At 39.4% G+C, this 17,274-nt stretch overlaps 1 protein-coding gene across 1 annotated transcript in view; it reads right to left on the bottom strand.

Moving 5' to 3' along the window:
- The window catches only part of GOLPH3 (golgi phosphoprotein 3), a 29,943-nt gene extending 13,096 nt beyond the window's left edge, over positions 1-16,847 (bottom strand). The window contains exon 1 of the mRNA XM_079329876.1: positions 16,434-16,847. Within this exon, the coding sequence (XP_079186002.1) occupies positions 16,434-16,649 (216 nt within the window). The 5' untranslated portion in view covers positions 16,650-16,847. The remainder of the gene's footprint in view (positions 1-16,433) is intronic.
- Positions 16,848-17,274: the final 427 nt, after the last annotated feature.

The raw sequence follows: 17,274 nt of genomic DNA, 5'->3' as shown, positions 1-17,274 counted from the left end.
TTTATCTGACAGCAATCACACTAGAATAGCACTTTAAGCTATGAATAGCTTACAAGACAAAATTTTAAATCTACAATGACTCAAAGATCAAAAGACTGTTTACGACTGTCATGTTTATTTACACAAACACAGCACAAAAGCATTTTTCATCAGAACTGACCTAGAAACTTACAGCTAAAAACTAGTTTTGCTAAGCAAGCATAAAGGGAAATAAGAATAAAGCTGATATCAAATATTTTTTACCATATTAACTTTGAAAGCTTGGACTTCCCACACAGGTATGGCAAAGCACATTGCTGAGACTAAGATCTTCTTTACACTTTAAGAATAAGTTATTTGAAATCCATGTTCATTAGGCTATTTCTTTCTCACCAGCTCCTATGGCATTTATACACTTTCTCATATTCCCTTGCCTTTTACCCACTTCCAGCTCACACAGGTATTCCAGTTCAGTTATTCATTAATCACTTGAAACTCCCATCTACTAAATAGTCTATTGTATAACAAAGGCCAATTACCAAAACTACCTTACTTTCCACTTCCTTCTTCTACTTAGTCTCTTTAGACTAAGTGACTTGAGAGATTTTAGAATTCAAAAGGTTGTCCAAATTTTTTTTTCTTTAAAAAAGATTGCTAACACACCACCTCTGATCCAACAGGGCACTGCAGCCACGACCACCATAATTTCATAGATACATTGAAAAAAATCAGTGAGAAGACAAACATGATCAGGTGTGCCAAGGATGCTAGTGATTGCTGCATAATTAAGGCTGCTTTAAGACTTGTAAAAATCTTCAAAACCATTTCACTGGGCACAGAACAGCCAAACTTCACAGAGCAACAACTCTCACACCTTCTAGGCTACTGTCACACTAACTCTATTTGAAACAAACAAAAAATAACTACAAAAAACCCAAACAGAAAGACTCCACTGAATGAACATCACTATTTTCTGTTTCCCAAGTGCAATTTAAAGTTACCCAGCAGTAACAGTGCAAAATTGCAGTTAAGTTGTAGATGCCATTTTATGTTTATGTAAACAGAAGTAATCCCTGATGGATTAGAAAAGAAAAAACAATCCAACTTTCTTAATAAATCATGGAACAAAAGACTCAGAAAAGACTGGGTAATCTTTCACTCAAGAACAATTTGTTTTTTATGTCAGAGTTGCTAAAAATCTATTCCCACTACAGAAATACATATTCTCTCTCCACTTCTTCAGTAAACTCAGAATAGGTGAATAGCAGTTCTGGCACAGGAAAGAAAGAAGAAGGGCAGAGGAAAAAAATCTCAGATTCATGAGAAAGGAAAGAAAAATGCTTGCAGAGTTACAACTTTGAGGCTTCAAAATACACAGCAAACAAAATACGGTAATATAAATAAATACATGTTTAACTCACGTGGTTAAGGGCAGCTGTTTACGGAACACAGAGTGTAGCTGCCAGTGCATTCTAAACCAAGGAGCCTCATGCCATTGCAAATTATTTTGCAGATTATTTTGCAGAGCCATTGCAATTGAAAATCAGCTTATTTTAAAATGCATCATGAAGTCATGCAATGGTACAGGAAGATAACTTGTGGGTTACTAATGCCTACTCACAAAAAAAATCAAGTATTTCTTTATTTTAGCATGACAGGTCCCTCAGGCCCAGATCCACACAGCCTCATATTAAGATCACAGGTCACTGCAAGGTTGAAGTTTTAGCCCTGACTCAGATTCAATTTACATTTATGAAAAACCTAAACAGAAGTTTCTCTGGGACAATGCACATAACAGTGGTCACTCTATGCTTCACTTACTAAAAGTTCTTTCTTTTTACATTCAAACTTAATAGTACTCCTCAGACCCTCACCTGGAACCCTCTACCAAAACACAGAACTAAAACAGCTATAGTAAACAACCAACCAGAAAGAAACCAAACAATTGAAGGACACTTCTAAAGGAGAAATATCACTACAGCTACCCAAACCCCTGAATTCCTGTTCTCAGAAAATTCCAGATTTTTCTTTTATGAAAGATAAAAACAAAACTACTTTGAAATTTAGTAAATAATGCAATTTCTGAAACTTCATATAAAACAACTAAAATCTTCCCAGCCACGGCAGCTCAAGGGAAGCTGGCCAACTAACAGAAAGAAGTGAACAATTACAACTCCTGAGGAGTTTGGGAGTCCCAGCTCCAAGGTAAGACCTTACTCTTGTCAGAAGCCATCAAGTCCTTAGCTTCTGGGTTTCTCATCTAAGAAACACAATCCAGGTTAAAGAAAGCTTTCACATTAGCAAACAGTAAATTCTGAATTTACAGGTACCCTGGTCTCTATAAGAACTGCATTTTAGGAAAAAAATTTCAACAAGCTCTATCTAGATGATGAAAGATAAAATTTAAAAATTAGATTTCCCATATTTGCTGGAGTTTGCTGTTACTTTCATTACTTTTGCATAGACACACTCACATGCTGTGCTGGGAGTACCAACCTAAAAGCTCTAAGACTCAAAACTATTGGTTTATATACTATATTTACATACAAACAGTTGTTGAGCTTACCCAAACAGGTATTTCTTCCTTGCCATCTATTCTTTCCAGTGTGTGGCAGACTATTTTTATGTTCTCACAAATCACAGCTGACAACCATACTGGAATATACTCCATGCCTGCTGGCATCAGAGGAAGTTACTGAGAACAATTATCTGCAGGTCCAACTAGGGGCCCTTGCCAAAAACATATGCCAGAATAATAAACATACAGTTTGGAGACACATAAAAAACACAATGTTCAGTTCTATGGTTCTGATGAGCATAAGAGGAACCAGTTGTCAAGAGATGTAAACCTGAGAAGAACTAACTACAGTGAATGTGGAACTTGGGAAAAAAACTTTCCAAAGTCAGTTCAGATCACTTGCAGGGCTGGACAAGGTAAATTGAGTCATCTGCTGGTATAAATTTTATATGAGCTCCTTTTCATTTTGAATAGCACAATTAGCAGAGTCTACTTATATGTAGCAGTTACACAGAAGTGCCATGGAGGAAAAATGTATCTGCATGCCCACTGTGTGTAGTTAATTCTGAGAAAGACTCATATTCTATACATACACAAATTCAGATTTCTTTTATTAGAGGTACTAAGAGTGGCAGAGAGAAACACCAGGGGAAAAACAACAGGGAAAAAATAGGACAAAATGATACCAATGTTCAATTACTTTCCCAGCACAAGCAGCTCTTGAGAATTACTACTTTTTACCTTGGAGAAATTAATTTCAGTTTTACTGACCTTTCAAATCAAAGTTACACCTCATTTTAGCCTTGCACAAAGTCTTGCATGTAATTGGAAAAGGTACATCCTTACCCATATCTTCATTTTTAGCCATTTGAGGACTAAACCCAAGTAAGCAGTCCAAAGCCTGAACTGCTGCTGAAGACAAATTATTTCTTCACTCTATGGAAGCACATTGCTGTTTTCTCTCCTGAGCCCACAGCAGCATTTGTGTAGTCAGCCAAATGAGCAAGGGGTCTTTCCAAGAGCTAACAGCCAGTTCCCTCACATGATTCACCATGCAGGTGAACCAATTTCAGAGAGAGCTTGGAAAAGGGAAGGAATGTGGTTGGGACACAGAGCAAAATTTAACAGCATCCCACTCCATGACAACCCACACTTCAATAGATAAACTGCATCCAAACCCTGAATAGCTTTTACATCCTTTATACTTTCAGCTAGAACTTAGTCTTTGAGGCAAAGAACTGGGGGGAAAGAATGTATGTTATTGGGAAGCCTGTTCTGAAGCCATTCATGACCAAAATATGCTCAGAAAAGACAAAAAAAATAAAGTTTAAGGTATCATGCACTATTCGTCATTACCTTCAACTCCCCATTTTGGAGTTCAGCAATGACTACCATGATGATCACTGAAAGTTGTATTATGTAAAGTCTGACAAGGCAGGTGACAATTGCATCCCTTTCTGATTCTTGAAGCAATACCAAATTCTTCCAGAGGCACGTACTAGTCTACCATAAGCCAACACAAAGCAGAGAAAGAACATAATATAAAATCATCATCTGTCACCCATTTGAAACCTACTGCAAAAGACAAGAAGAGACAATTTATCCTGAAACAGAGGCTGTGGCAAGTCATATTTCATAATGGACTTAATCACAATTGTGACAGAACTGTCTCTTTTTTAGTCAACGAGTTCCTCCCCAGAGCAGTAGTTGTGTGATGACAAAGAGAGCTGGGGAGAACAGAAGGGAAAGGATTAACAGCATACACTGTCCAGGTGCTCTGCAGCAGGTGAGGAGCTATTACAAACTTTTTTCTGCCACAGTTTTCATGTCAGAATGGAGGGGGAAGAAAGCAAACATCTCTTTCTCCAATTTAAGAATCTGCCACAAGCAACTTTACAACTTTAATTTGCTTTACAGCTATGATTGCTCACGAAACAAACACTGCCTAAAAGTATTTTGATTTTAATGAAGAGTACGAGTGGAGTGAAGGGAATTGGGCTATCACATTCCCAAAAAAAACAACCATCTCAACACTCTGCTTCCCTTATGCAGTCTCTCTACAACTACTAACATCACTTTGAAGTTTGAAAGCAGTTTACATCACCTGAAGAACTTCTACAAGACATCTCCCTAAAGCTGCTCTCATATCCAAACAGACAAAGTATAAAACATAAGCAGAACATATAAAGGACAACAACAGTACTTGGTTTATTATAAAGAATGTTTTAGTGTAGAATTTCAATTCACTCAATTGAGCAAAAGCCTAATTTTAAGTATCCCAAATGCATGGATCACCAGCCTTCTTCCCTAACAGAAACACTATGTCCTGTTGGATTAATGGAGATACCAGCTGACAGCACCAGGAGAGAACAAGCAACAGTATGGAACATTGTCTTCTAACACCTGTATATAATTCTGTTCCTATCCTTTCCAGCTGAAGGTGAAACTGTTGATTGGAACTGCTGATTGCAGAAAGATAAATGGCCTGACACCACTGCAGGGAAGTAAACCTCTTATTTGTGATAACACAACTACAAGCAGAAATCTCAGGCAAATCAAGGTCAGTAACTGAGCTACTAGGCAATAAAACATCAATAAATTTACAGATTATTTAAATATGAAAAGCTGTTAAAAGTTATTAATTTATTTAGCAACATCATTGTTCAATAAGGAACAACTAATACACTATTACATCTCTTGAATGGGGTTGGAATCAGCAAGATTGATGCTATAGATGCTTAATTTAATACTGAGCATGTTTTATAAAGTATTTGCCCAACAAATCTGAGACCTGACTTTTACAGTCAAAAACTTCAATTACATAATTTTTGGATTAACACTTAGAAATGAGGAACCCCTTAAAAAAAAAAAGGAAGTCTTTCCTTCCAGCACACTGTTACAAGAAGCTTGCTTCACAGCATAATAAAAGACAAACTAGTCTTTTAACACAAGAACACAAAATTTTAAAAAGTCCACAAACTTTTTCAAGTTTTCAATGATAAACAGAAATGCTGGTCAATACTCAAACTCCTCTTCTGCAGCCAGCCACCATTTGTTCCACTTCAGCTAGGTCCTTATACTGACTTCTGTGAACCTCTGATTCAGCTTCAGCAGCCTTGGACAGACTAAACGTATAAAGTACCTTGAAGCCCAGTGAGAACCAATTAAAAGTCTATCTGCTGGCCTAACTAAACATATTTATAAGAATGTAGGGAAAATGCAAACAACAGAAAATAATTACAGAAGACAAGGAAAAGGAAAAACTATAGCAATGTTCATTGAAGACAGGCTGGAAGGCCCAAAATTACTTGAATTCTGAAGGTAAATGCTCTCAAGTTATGCTCTCATCATAGGTGCCTCATACAAACTGATCCATTTTCATCTTCAGGTAATCAAAAATAGCTGCTCTTTTCTTTCCAGTGAAGGTTTACTGTAATTTATATCAACCTGAATGTAACCACAGCACAGAAGCTGCAGCAGGCAGTAAGTCTCAAGAGGTGACATAGTCAAATTATGCATCTGCTTTAATGACCCATACATTCTTACTTTCTAATACATGTTCAATAGACATATTTCAGTTTATTAACTCTTAATACCTGTCAACTTATTACCTCTAAGAAAATCTCATACTACACGACACTGCAGTACTGCATAATTCCAAGCAGATCTAAACAAAAAAAGAAGCCCAGCTTCTCTGGCAGCATTCTTTGGCAAGTCCCAGATCAATTTCTTTTGGCAAGAACTGTGTGGCCTTAGACCAAACTGAAAATAAAATGTTCAGGGTTAGGGTGTCTTGTTTGACTAACTCTCCCATAATAGTTTTGATATTTTCCCCCATCAATGGACTTATCAAACAAGAAAGACAAAAAACCTCCACAATTCTGGAATGCAAGAATGATAGTTAGGCTGAGAACAAATTCAAAGTTTTTCCTCATGCTTAGATTCCAAGCAATCCTGAAACACAAGACTGAATTTTGGTTCAGACAACAACATGATTCAATAGAAATCTTAATTATTAGCACTTTATTAAAAGACAAGCCCTTCATTTTCCTTACTAAATGGTTTTCACACCTGTCCTTCATACATTGATTTTCATTGCTTCTACAGACCAACCTGTTTTAAAACATTTGATTAAAGACACAATCTAGCTTCACTTGACATGAGTGCATTTCAAAGAAAGCTATTTTCTGTGTACTATATAGATAAACAATAGATTTAATAACCAAGACAGAGTTTCATTTTCAGATATCTCTAAAATGGCTAACAAATAAATTTCAGATCCAGTAAAAGAAATAGCTGGGAAAAAAACATCTTGAAGATATTCTGAAGACAAAATAATTTTAGGAGACATCCATCCCTTTCACCAGTCATCTCTCAGAAATCACAAAATCATAATCTATCCTATCCTGTATCCATAACCTCAGGTGGAACGGAATCACATGGATCATCAAGCCCAACTTCTGGCCCTGCACAGGACAGCCCAAATAATCCTGTCATGTGCCTGAGGCATCTCCAGAATCTCCCCCCCCACATACAGGGCTGTCCCATCCCAACCTGCCACTTGCCCTCATTGAACTTCATGCAGCTGGTGATATCCAAGCCTGTGATTTGTCAAGCTCTCTCTGCTGGGCCTCTATGACTTCCAGGGCTCAACAGCTCCTCTCAAGTTGGTGCCATCAGAAACATAGTAACAATACTAAAAAGATAAAAACAAGATGCCCAAAAATTGTACATGCTAAAAAAATAATCAAGTAAATCACGGCCACAGGAATGCTCTGGATTTTCTCATGTATCAAGGAAAAAATATTCAAACTTCAATCATGAGCAGTTTAAATAAAATGGATTCCTCTTAACATTATGTTAGGTCTTTTTCAACCTATACCTATAGACAGCTCTTTCCTGCAAAATCTGACCTTTCAAGTAAGCCACAACGTTCTCAACCCAGAAACTTGCAGAAAACATCTAATAATACATCCTGAGAGAGGAAATTTTTGAAAATTAAGAAGAAAAAGTCAAGTCAGAATGCAGGGGTGTTTATTACTGGAATACTACAAGGCAAGGACTTTGATATTTGACTTCAGTCCCTCTTGATTTCCTCTTTTCATGCAAATGAAATCATTAGCTGTTTACCGGAACATAAATTGCACTCTAGTTATAAATACAAGATAAGTTAGTGGGAGAAATCTCTGAAACATTCTGACAGTCAAACACAGAACTACTCTAGGAAAGCATGCTCACATATTCTACAAAGCACGGTATTCTTGACAAGGAACATGTCAGGTATTTGACTAACCTGCCACTGCATTTAGGAATAAACAACACACAGCAAGTGCTGTCAGGCACTGAAAGCACTGAAGCCGAATGTTACTGCCCATGTTAGCAAGCACGTACACACACACACGTTACACATTCATTAAAATGGAGGTAATAAAAACCCCTGAATTGGCCAAAGAGGAGGCACCTAGCACACACACACTGCTGAACCCGTATGAGACCTCTGATTAAATCAACATTTAACAGTCTGACTGCTCATTTAGAAATTAAAAGACAAACTCAGAAGCTCAACTTTTTTCATTATTAACTGTATACACAAGCAGATAATGACTTCAAATATTTGCATGATTTTTGCAAAACCACTTTCCATCACTGTACAATCTCTATTCCCCATATTGGTGCAAAATTAAGATGCAATTAGTTTGTTCAATAACCTTTGATTTCAACAAACTGATTTCTACTCTACTTCCTATTGTCACTGAACATAAAATCTGACATTTATATGAAAGAAATTATAATTAGAATTTAGTGTCCCCTAGTGCTGGGCTGAGCCCGGATGGCAGCTAACGGTTCCCTCAGTCACTTTGGCATGGGTGGAAGAGAAAAGGAAGACCTAAAGTGAAAAAACAAAATTAAGTGATGCCAAACACTTGCTTACCACCTCCCACAAGCAGACTCATGCCCACGTGGTCCCCTGGCTGCTGGGGACCATCTACCCCACTTTCTCCACTCTCTTTTTATTGCTGACCACGGCACTGCACCGCCCAGGGTACCCCTCTGGCCAGCTGTCCTGGCTGTCCCCCCTCCCAGCCTCCTGCTGGGTCAGCAGAGTGAAAAATAGAGGTGGCCTTGATGCTATGCAAACACTGCTCAACAATAGAAAACACAGGGTGTGTGTTATCACCACTGTTTTGTGTTATCAACACTATTTTGGTCAAAAATAAAGAACACAGCACCATACTGGCTGCTATGACGAAAATTAACTCTACCCCAGACAGGTCCAGTATAGCCTACTTAAAAACAATAGGAAAAACTTGGACCTAGTATGTCTATCTAATCAGACAAAGTAGGCCCCTTACAGGCTGACAAAACAAGATGTGATGATTTCACTAACATTGACTAACTAGGCCCCTCTGATTAAAATTATAATTCCATCCTCCATAATATAATTATAGTGTATCTGACCCCAAATAAAACATCTACCCGCCCCCTCTCCACATTTTCTTTTACAGCAGTCACAATTAAAAACAGGATGTAAAACACTGTATTATTTCAAACTGTGGAGGTGCACAATGCTTAATTTTGAATACTCTGCATCTGGCCATTAATGTGGATGGAATTCTAGAGTCGTGTTTTGAGTCTTGAAAAACTGTGTACATAAGAGAAAGGTTCCTCTGTTCTTAATCTAAATCTCATCCATCTTCTTTTCAATTCTTTTCAGAACAGCTGCTAGTTCCTCACTTGTTTCACTTGCCCAGGTGCAAACAATTTTCAGAAAACAGTACCTCACAATAACACCATGTCAACATTTTTGTTATGAGGCTAAACAAAAAGTCCACCCACTGCACTGCTCTCACATTGAAAGGAACAAGTTCCTCCATTTCGTATTTAATATATATTACGTCTAAACTGGAAGTCTCTGCCATATTTTGCAGCAACTGCTAAAGCAGGAGTCCCATTAAATATCCAGCTCAGGCAATGCACTTGCAGTTTGCCCTTCCTGAGTAATCAGTACAGACAGAACATTCACCTGACATTTACCTCAAGCTACACAATGAGTGTCATATACCTGCCTTGCTCACTGCGCACTGCAGAAGACAGAATACTGAAATTAGAACACAATACATACAGAATGCTTCTCTCATGGTAGAGACTGCCCAGTGTGGAAGTGCCACAGTAAAATCAAGCATCTGTTGAAACAAACAAAAAAAAAAAAAATACAAGTGCAATGTGCTGTGCTGTACAAGAATGACAAGCTAAATACAAACCTCCTGGTAAAAACCACTTACAAAAGATGTCTGGCAGCTAAGGATTCTAAATAGCACAACTACATGGTGCTATCTAGTAAAACCATAAAGGCAGATGACTAGAAAGTATATAGAAAAAAGCAGCTTACAAGTGCTTAAAAGAGTATCAACAACAGAAAGATACACAAAAAGTCTGACAACTAATTTCCCAGTCTGATGAATAAATCCTCCAACATCCACAAATAAAAAAAGAACTCTGAATGTAACACCTCTCCCATTATAAAGACCTAGCTTGTAGGGTGTATTATTTAATGGTCCATCACAAACACAGGAAGAAAAAGGCAAGGAAAAAGGGGTGAAATCCAGCAGTTTAGTATAGGTTGTACTGGGGGAGGTGAGAAAGATTCGGCATGCACAGTTCTGGTTCACACTCAGACCAACAGGACAGTGATTTTGTCCTGCTACTCATTTGTGTTACTACTCATCCTGGTTTACATACCTGGAGGAAGAGAACAGCTGAGAACAATTTTACATGCAATCTCATAATTCTTATGTCTGAAAAGCACATGTGAAATCATCCCACAGTAGCATTTTATCAATATTTCTGAGAGAAAGCAAGTTACTGAAATTTATCTAAGACTGTTTGCAAGCCAGAAAAACAAAAACAGTTAAAAGTAGCCCGTGGCTAACTTATTATTTTCTTCTTTTACTAAAACTTACAAAAAAATGGACTGAGAATGCTATGCAAAGGAAACCAGGCCACACATTTACTCCAGACTAGCTTCCCCTCTTCCCAGTAATGCAAGAGAGGTGAGTATGTGCTGCAGTAATTATTTGATCTGTGAGAAAGTAATTTTTAAATATATTGTCTGCAATACTTAGTCTGGACAATTTAGTCTTGCAAAAAAGTCCATTACATGGACCTTCCCTAATTAAAATAAATGCCATCTGTATAGCAATAAATGTTATCAACATTATGATCAAAGAACACCTGAAAAAATACACTATTTCTTTAATATTAAAAATTATTTTCATTTTCATGACTATTTATCTTCTAGCAATAAAGAGTAAAATTTTCTTATATATATACTTCTTTCAAAATGTTTAATAAAACCAGCTTGCTAATGGGAAAGGAAGAAGAGTTTTGGTGTGTTTCTAAGAGTGTTCAAATTGAAGCTTCATTTAAGAGCACTTAAAAAACTGGAAAGCACTGCTAAAAAGGCTCTGACAATGCTTTTGTCTTTACCCTATACCAGACAGTTTGCCATAAAAAACAGACTTTGCCACACTCAAAGTTATCCATAGAAAAATAATCTAGATTACAGATTAAGCATTCTATGAAAGCAGGGATAACCACACCAACTGCAGGCAAATGACTCGAAATCAGCATATCCTCAAGAGCCCAAAAGCAAGATTTACCCAGCAGCATGGTAAAGAGGCACTTTACTCATCTTGTAATAAAGAGAATTGGGGTACCCCTCCTCCCACACCTCCTATCTTCTCCTAGTCTGTAATTTATCTATAGACATGAAATAAAAAAAGTAAAAAAGACCCAAAAGGTAGGAAACTATGAAAGAAAAAATTTTTCACCACAGACATTACACACTTTGTTGCTATTAGGCCCTGAACATTTGAGAAAAAGCATGTCTTTGTCCAGGTTTCAACACATTCATACATCACTCTTCAACTGCAACGCCAATGAATTCCCAGCAGACGCCTCTTCAAGTTACACTTGTTTGTCTCTGAAATTTTCCAGCAAAACTTGGGCGCTTCTAAGTTGACATTCCGCCTCCTGCTGTAACTGTTTTCATGAGGTGAAAAAAAGACTAAAAGGATATAAAGAAGACATTTCAAAACCTGTTAATTTCTTACAAAGGCAAGTCCCCTCAAGATCTCTGCATCACAGTATCCGTTTTACTAAGTCAAATCTTAAGAGCAGGAAAAACACCACCCACATATTGAATATTTTCAAAATTCCTCTGTAACCTTTCACGCAAGAACCTTTAGGATTAAAATATAAAATTCAGAAACCAATTGAGACACTCATACTTGTAAGAATAATAAAGAAACTACATTTTAATACTACTCAAATCAATATAAAGTAGCCTATCTGAAGCAGGCACACTAGTTTCCTAATAGCTTATTTCAATACAATGAAAAATATAAGCTGGAGACCTATTTGGACGCAAAGCCATGCTGCAAAACCAACTTTTCAGCAATAAGTGAAATTTTTGAAGGCCACACATAAGTAACAAAGATCAAAGATAATTTCTGTAACTAATAAAGTGACTTAACATTACATCACTCTCACAAATGACATGTTAGTCTTCAGCTAAGAAAGAGTAAAAAAAAACTCTAAGAAATATTTAATGTTGCAGTAGACTGCAGCAGCCAGGTATTTTTCAGCAAACTTTACATGAGTCTTCTTTCAGCAAGTGAGGAATTGGTTACAGATCAAATAATAATTTTATCTTGGTGGGTACCAGGTCCCTCTAGCTGCTTCAATTTGTTCAGTTGTGGCAACTGTATAGAGGATAAAAGCAGCTTAGTGCACTGCTATTATTTCAACACATTCCCAACAAATACCAAAATAATTTTTTTAAAAGAAGGAAAAGAAAAAAAACAGAAAAAGAAAACAAACAAACCTACAATTAGAAGAAAACCTACAAGGATGAAACACAGTGGAGCCAGTTACAGAGCAGGACTACCTCACAACCTTTCCATTTTTATGGGACTGAATTACAAGATGCCAGGAGGACCTGTAATGAAACAGCTACTCTGTACTCAGCTATTATTTTAAAGTTTTATTCTACTTTCCAATATTTATCACTCTTTTTTTTTGCTTCAATGCAACTCCCTTTTGCTATGGCTTTGAGGTATCCTATGGATGCCTGAAAGGCTGACCTGGAACAGAGACTAGACAGAGAAAAAGGAATAAAATAGGTATTTGTATTTACTGAAAGGATACATTTTGGGCAGTGAAAAAGCCTGGCCAGGGCTACACCCAAATCAAATCCAAGATGGATCCCAGTCACGAGATTTTACACTTTTATAAGTTTTTATAATCTACATTGGGGTCAATTGTCCAACCACAGCCCCAGGTTACAAAGTCTCAAGCCTCTTCCCTTCACCACTGTTTATGCTTTTTAAGTACTGGTTGTCTTGATTCTCTAGCTGGGAAGGGATTATTTTGACTAACTACCCTGTGAAGAAAACTTACTAACACCTAATTGAAGTTTCAGAGCTATACACCAAGCAGCTGAGACTCTGAAAAATATAAAAGCTGAAACCCAAGGTATCACTACCTCAATACTACAGCACTGGTTTACTTCAGTGCGTGTTTTTCATTCCTATAGCAACTGGCTATTGCTTTGCTTTAAATGGATGAACCTGACTCTCCTTTCTAGACACATTTCTTGAAGGATTTCCAAATGCATGCAGGTATTGTGATGGCTCCCTGACAAATTTTAGTGATGTATTTTCTTCCAGTTTATTGCCTGCTCCTCCAAGGACGCCGCATCTCTCATGTTATGCAAGCATTCACGTATTTCAGCACATATCCCTTATAACCTATCTTGACTTTGGATTACAGAAATAGCTACGTGTACACAGAAAATACAGATCGAAGAACTGCTTGTGGAAAAGAGCAACCAGAACACATACATTAGGTACAACTTAATTAAGCCAAACTGGTGGGGAACACATTAACAAACAAAAAGGCCATGTCCAAGAGGCAATTACAAATGCAGTTAATTGTGTTCAGACATCAGGAATAGGATTGAGGGCTGGTGTATTTGTTTTACAGAAAATCTCATCATTGAATCCATACTGCAGCAGCATCCAGACAACAACTCCAAAGTCTTGATTGTTCACGACCATCCCACCACTCTAAAAACAGGATTCACTTGAGTATCTAACAATCTCCTGGAAACACTTAACTCATCAGTGCATCACTAAGTGGATATTCCTGAAAAGCTGCTTCCTAATAGCAAAGACTCTTCCACGTACACTTAGAAATTACAAAGATAGCTCCGTACATGTGACACATTTTGCATACAATTTACATGAAGTTAAGCCACATCCACTAGTGTTTAAAATTACTTAAAAATCTGAAAGCTACCTTATCAATGCATGCACCAGTGAGTGTTCTGAGAAAGCTATTTTTAGGAAAACACTGTTCTTTGGCCAAAACAGAGCCTTTGTTTTTATTTTTTTTTTATTTATATATTCTCTGGCCAATCCAGTCTACTTTCTTTGTAATTTTTTTCTTATTTTAAAGTAAACATTAAATTGCTTTATTGTTGGAATAAACAGGAAGGATATTCTCAGCTTTAAATTTACAGGCTTTCAATCAAGGTTGTATCTCAAACTTGCCTTTGCCTGTCCCTTTGACTTCATATAGTTTCACAATGACACTTTACAGACCCTATATTGCCCATCTTTTCTTGCTCTCTTGAGAAAGTCTCACTTAAATGCTACAGTAAATCAGTTCTACTGGAAGTAAAGACTTTGTGAAAACATTTTCAGATGTGTAAAGTAAGTTAATTCGCTTACTTAAAGTTAGAATAACAGAGAACAAAAAAAAATTCATATTGGAAAACGAGCCTATAGTTTTATTTCCAATTTTAGAAGGAAAACACATGACAAAGGGTTTAAATCGTGCACCCTGTACACAGGAGCAAAAGCAAGCCCAAAACCAAAGTCCAAATCCCAATGCTTCATGTCTAACAAAGTTCACAAAGAGGGTATGCTACAGCTCCTGCATTTCAGCCCCCTGCCCCAGAGATGACAGCATAATTCTGTCTGATGTCTCCCCTGCAAAATCCCAAGGGAGTTATGGCTATCCATGTCACTGTAACCATTCAGTTCCTTTTTCTATACAAAGGAATATTAGACAATCTGCAATGTATATCAGTGCTGGGCTTAGCAAAGTCAAATAATTTCTAAGTTTGGTGCACACCATTGCAAAGGTAGACTTTTAGACCTAACATTAATTACTGTCTTTTGATACACCACAAAGATCTGTATCACATACTGCTCCCGGGCAGACACCATGCTCCCTAACTTGAAATTTTTACAGCCTAATTCCTACCACTGCAGCAGATTTAGCACACAATCCTGGTTAAAAAAAGGCTGAAAGATCATCCAGTTTACACCACATGCCTCAAGGAACCTAAGCCAATCCTGCCAGCAATCATTCTTGCCACCCCTGACTTTCCCCAGCTATTCAGTCGTGTAGAAAGAGAAATGCTCATATGCATTCAATTCAACAAGCCTTCAATTTCACACGTAGAAGCAGAGATCATTATCTACTGAGGCAATCAGAATGCTGTGGCAAGGTCCACCTGTAAAAATGGGACTACAAGAATATGCTGTGAAACACACAGAGAGAGAAACAAAATGCTATTATCACAGGAATATACACAGATCATAAAGTCAAAGAATAAACTGGGTTGGAAGGGACCCACAAGGATCATGGAGTGCAACTCCTGGCCCTGCACAGCATCATCCCCAGGAGTCACACCATGTGCCCAAGAGTACTGTTCAAATGCTGCTTGAACTCAGTCAGGCTTAGTGCTGTGACGTGTTAAAAAGCAAACGTTAATCAAGAAAACCACTTTTTATTCACTAGCAACCAGTCAATTTGTTTTAGATGCAATGCCCTGTCAAGGACCATATAATTTACCAGCTTCCCTCCCATATTATCTTGTTCTCCTGAACAGGCACAGTTTCAAGAGACTTCTATTCAAATCATTGAACTGGATTAAGTAATTTATTTGTCACACAAATTAAAAAACAAAAGCAAGTTTACTCAACAAAGTAAAAGAAAAGCTGGTTACTTAATCAAATCCATACTATATCTCATATTTAAACTAAGAGAATATTACACTTTAATGATACATCACATCAAATTAAACTACTTCCCTGATAGAACTCTCATTCCCCAGTGCTTGTTTTCTATATTGACTGCCTCTTTTAAACAAAAAAAAAAATCCAACACACTGGTGGAAGCACACCTTCCTCAATGACTTACTCACAGTACCATGGGAAACTATTAAAAATTAAATCAGTAAAAATACAGAATTATGTAATAATGTCATTTCTTGATTTTGACATTTTTCTCATTATTCACAGACCATTTTTGTCATATAACTCTCGCCCCGATTTTAAGATATTTTTCACATGCTTTACTCTGAAAAGTCTTAGTAGAAAAGGGGTGCTCAGCATCCCAGAGCACTCGTAAGTACGAGAGTTCTGTTTGATAAAACCCATGGGAGTAGAGGGACCTCCGACATTAGAGCCATGGATAAGCTGAAGGAGAATAAATGTGCCAGGTTCACCCAGGCCTTCAAACCCAACGCTGGCCTGAAGCCCTGGCCCCCATATCCAGGCCCGTATCGTGCCCCGGGCTCCCCGTATTCCCTCTCACTCCTATTCATATGACAGCCCCTCTGCGAGCCCCGGAACCGAAGGGCAGCACTACAAACTCTGCCGGGCTCCCCCGCCCCAAAATCCGTGCACCTTTTCCCCACTTCCTCCAAAACACTTAAGGCTGTTCCAGCCACACCAGGTACCCCATCCCCTCTGCCCCCAAGCCCACAGCACTCACTCTGCAGCGCCCTTGGCTCTATCCCACAGCACCCCCAAAAACCGGTGCCCCTCGGGCACCCCCTGCCCAGCGCCCCCGGCCGCACCTCACGGTCCTTGAGGCCCAGCAGCAGCACCTCCTCCATGAGGGTAAGGCGCGTTTCCTTGGAATCACCCTTCTCGTCGTCGCCGGACTCGTCCCGGCGCCCTTCATCCTCGGGGCCGCCGCCGGCGCCCCGCTCCTTATCGGCAGCGGCGGCGCTGCGGGAGGCCTCGGTCCGGCGCTGCACCAGCCCGGAGCTGCGCTGGGTTAGGGAAGTCATGGTGGCGGGCAGACAGCGAGGCTCGGGCGGCGGCTCGGGGAGGGGACGGGCCGGGCTGGAGCCGCTCCGCCCTACGCGGCCCGGCCGGGGGCAGGCATGGGGAACGGGCCGGTCCCGGGGCGGCCGCGCTGGCGGCGGCGGCGGCGGCTCAATATGGCGGCGCGGGCTGATGTCAGCGGAGGATGTGGCAGCGGCGGGCGGGGCGGCGCCGGAAAGGAGCCGCGGCTCAGGGAGCGCGGCCGTGACCCGGGGCGGGCACTGCGCTGCCTTCGGGTGCGGGGTGCTCTTCCCCACGAACGCCAGTCCGCTTGGCTTCAGTCATTAAAGTTGGAAGAGACCTTCGAGACAATCCAGTACAACCGTCCGCCCTGAACTGCCCCTGTAACCCCTAAACCGCATCACCCAGCGCCGGACCCAGACAGCTCCTGACCTCCAGGGATGGTGGCTCCAGCACGTCCCTGGGCAGCCTGTTCCAAAGACTAATCACTCGAGTTCAGACACAAAACCGTGCCCGAGTGCTGGCGCAGCGCCCCCAGCCCCTTTCCCCCCTCAAGGAAAGCGTTCGAGGCCGGGTGAATGCGTCGATGGCAGCCGGGGCTGGTGCAAGGTCAAGGTGCGGCCCCGG

This window comes from Erithacus rubecula (assembly GCF_903797595.1).
Source record: "Erithacus rubecula genome assembly, chromosome: Z".
Lineage (NCBI taxonomy): Eukaryota > Metazoa > Chordata > Aves > Passeriformes > Muscicapidae > Erithacus > Erithacus rubecula.
Note: the sequence above shows the minus strand (reverse complement) of the source record. Positions and strands in the feature narration are given on the sequence as shown.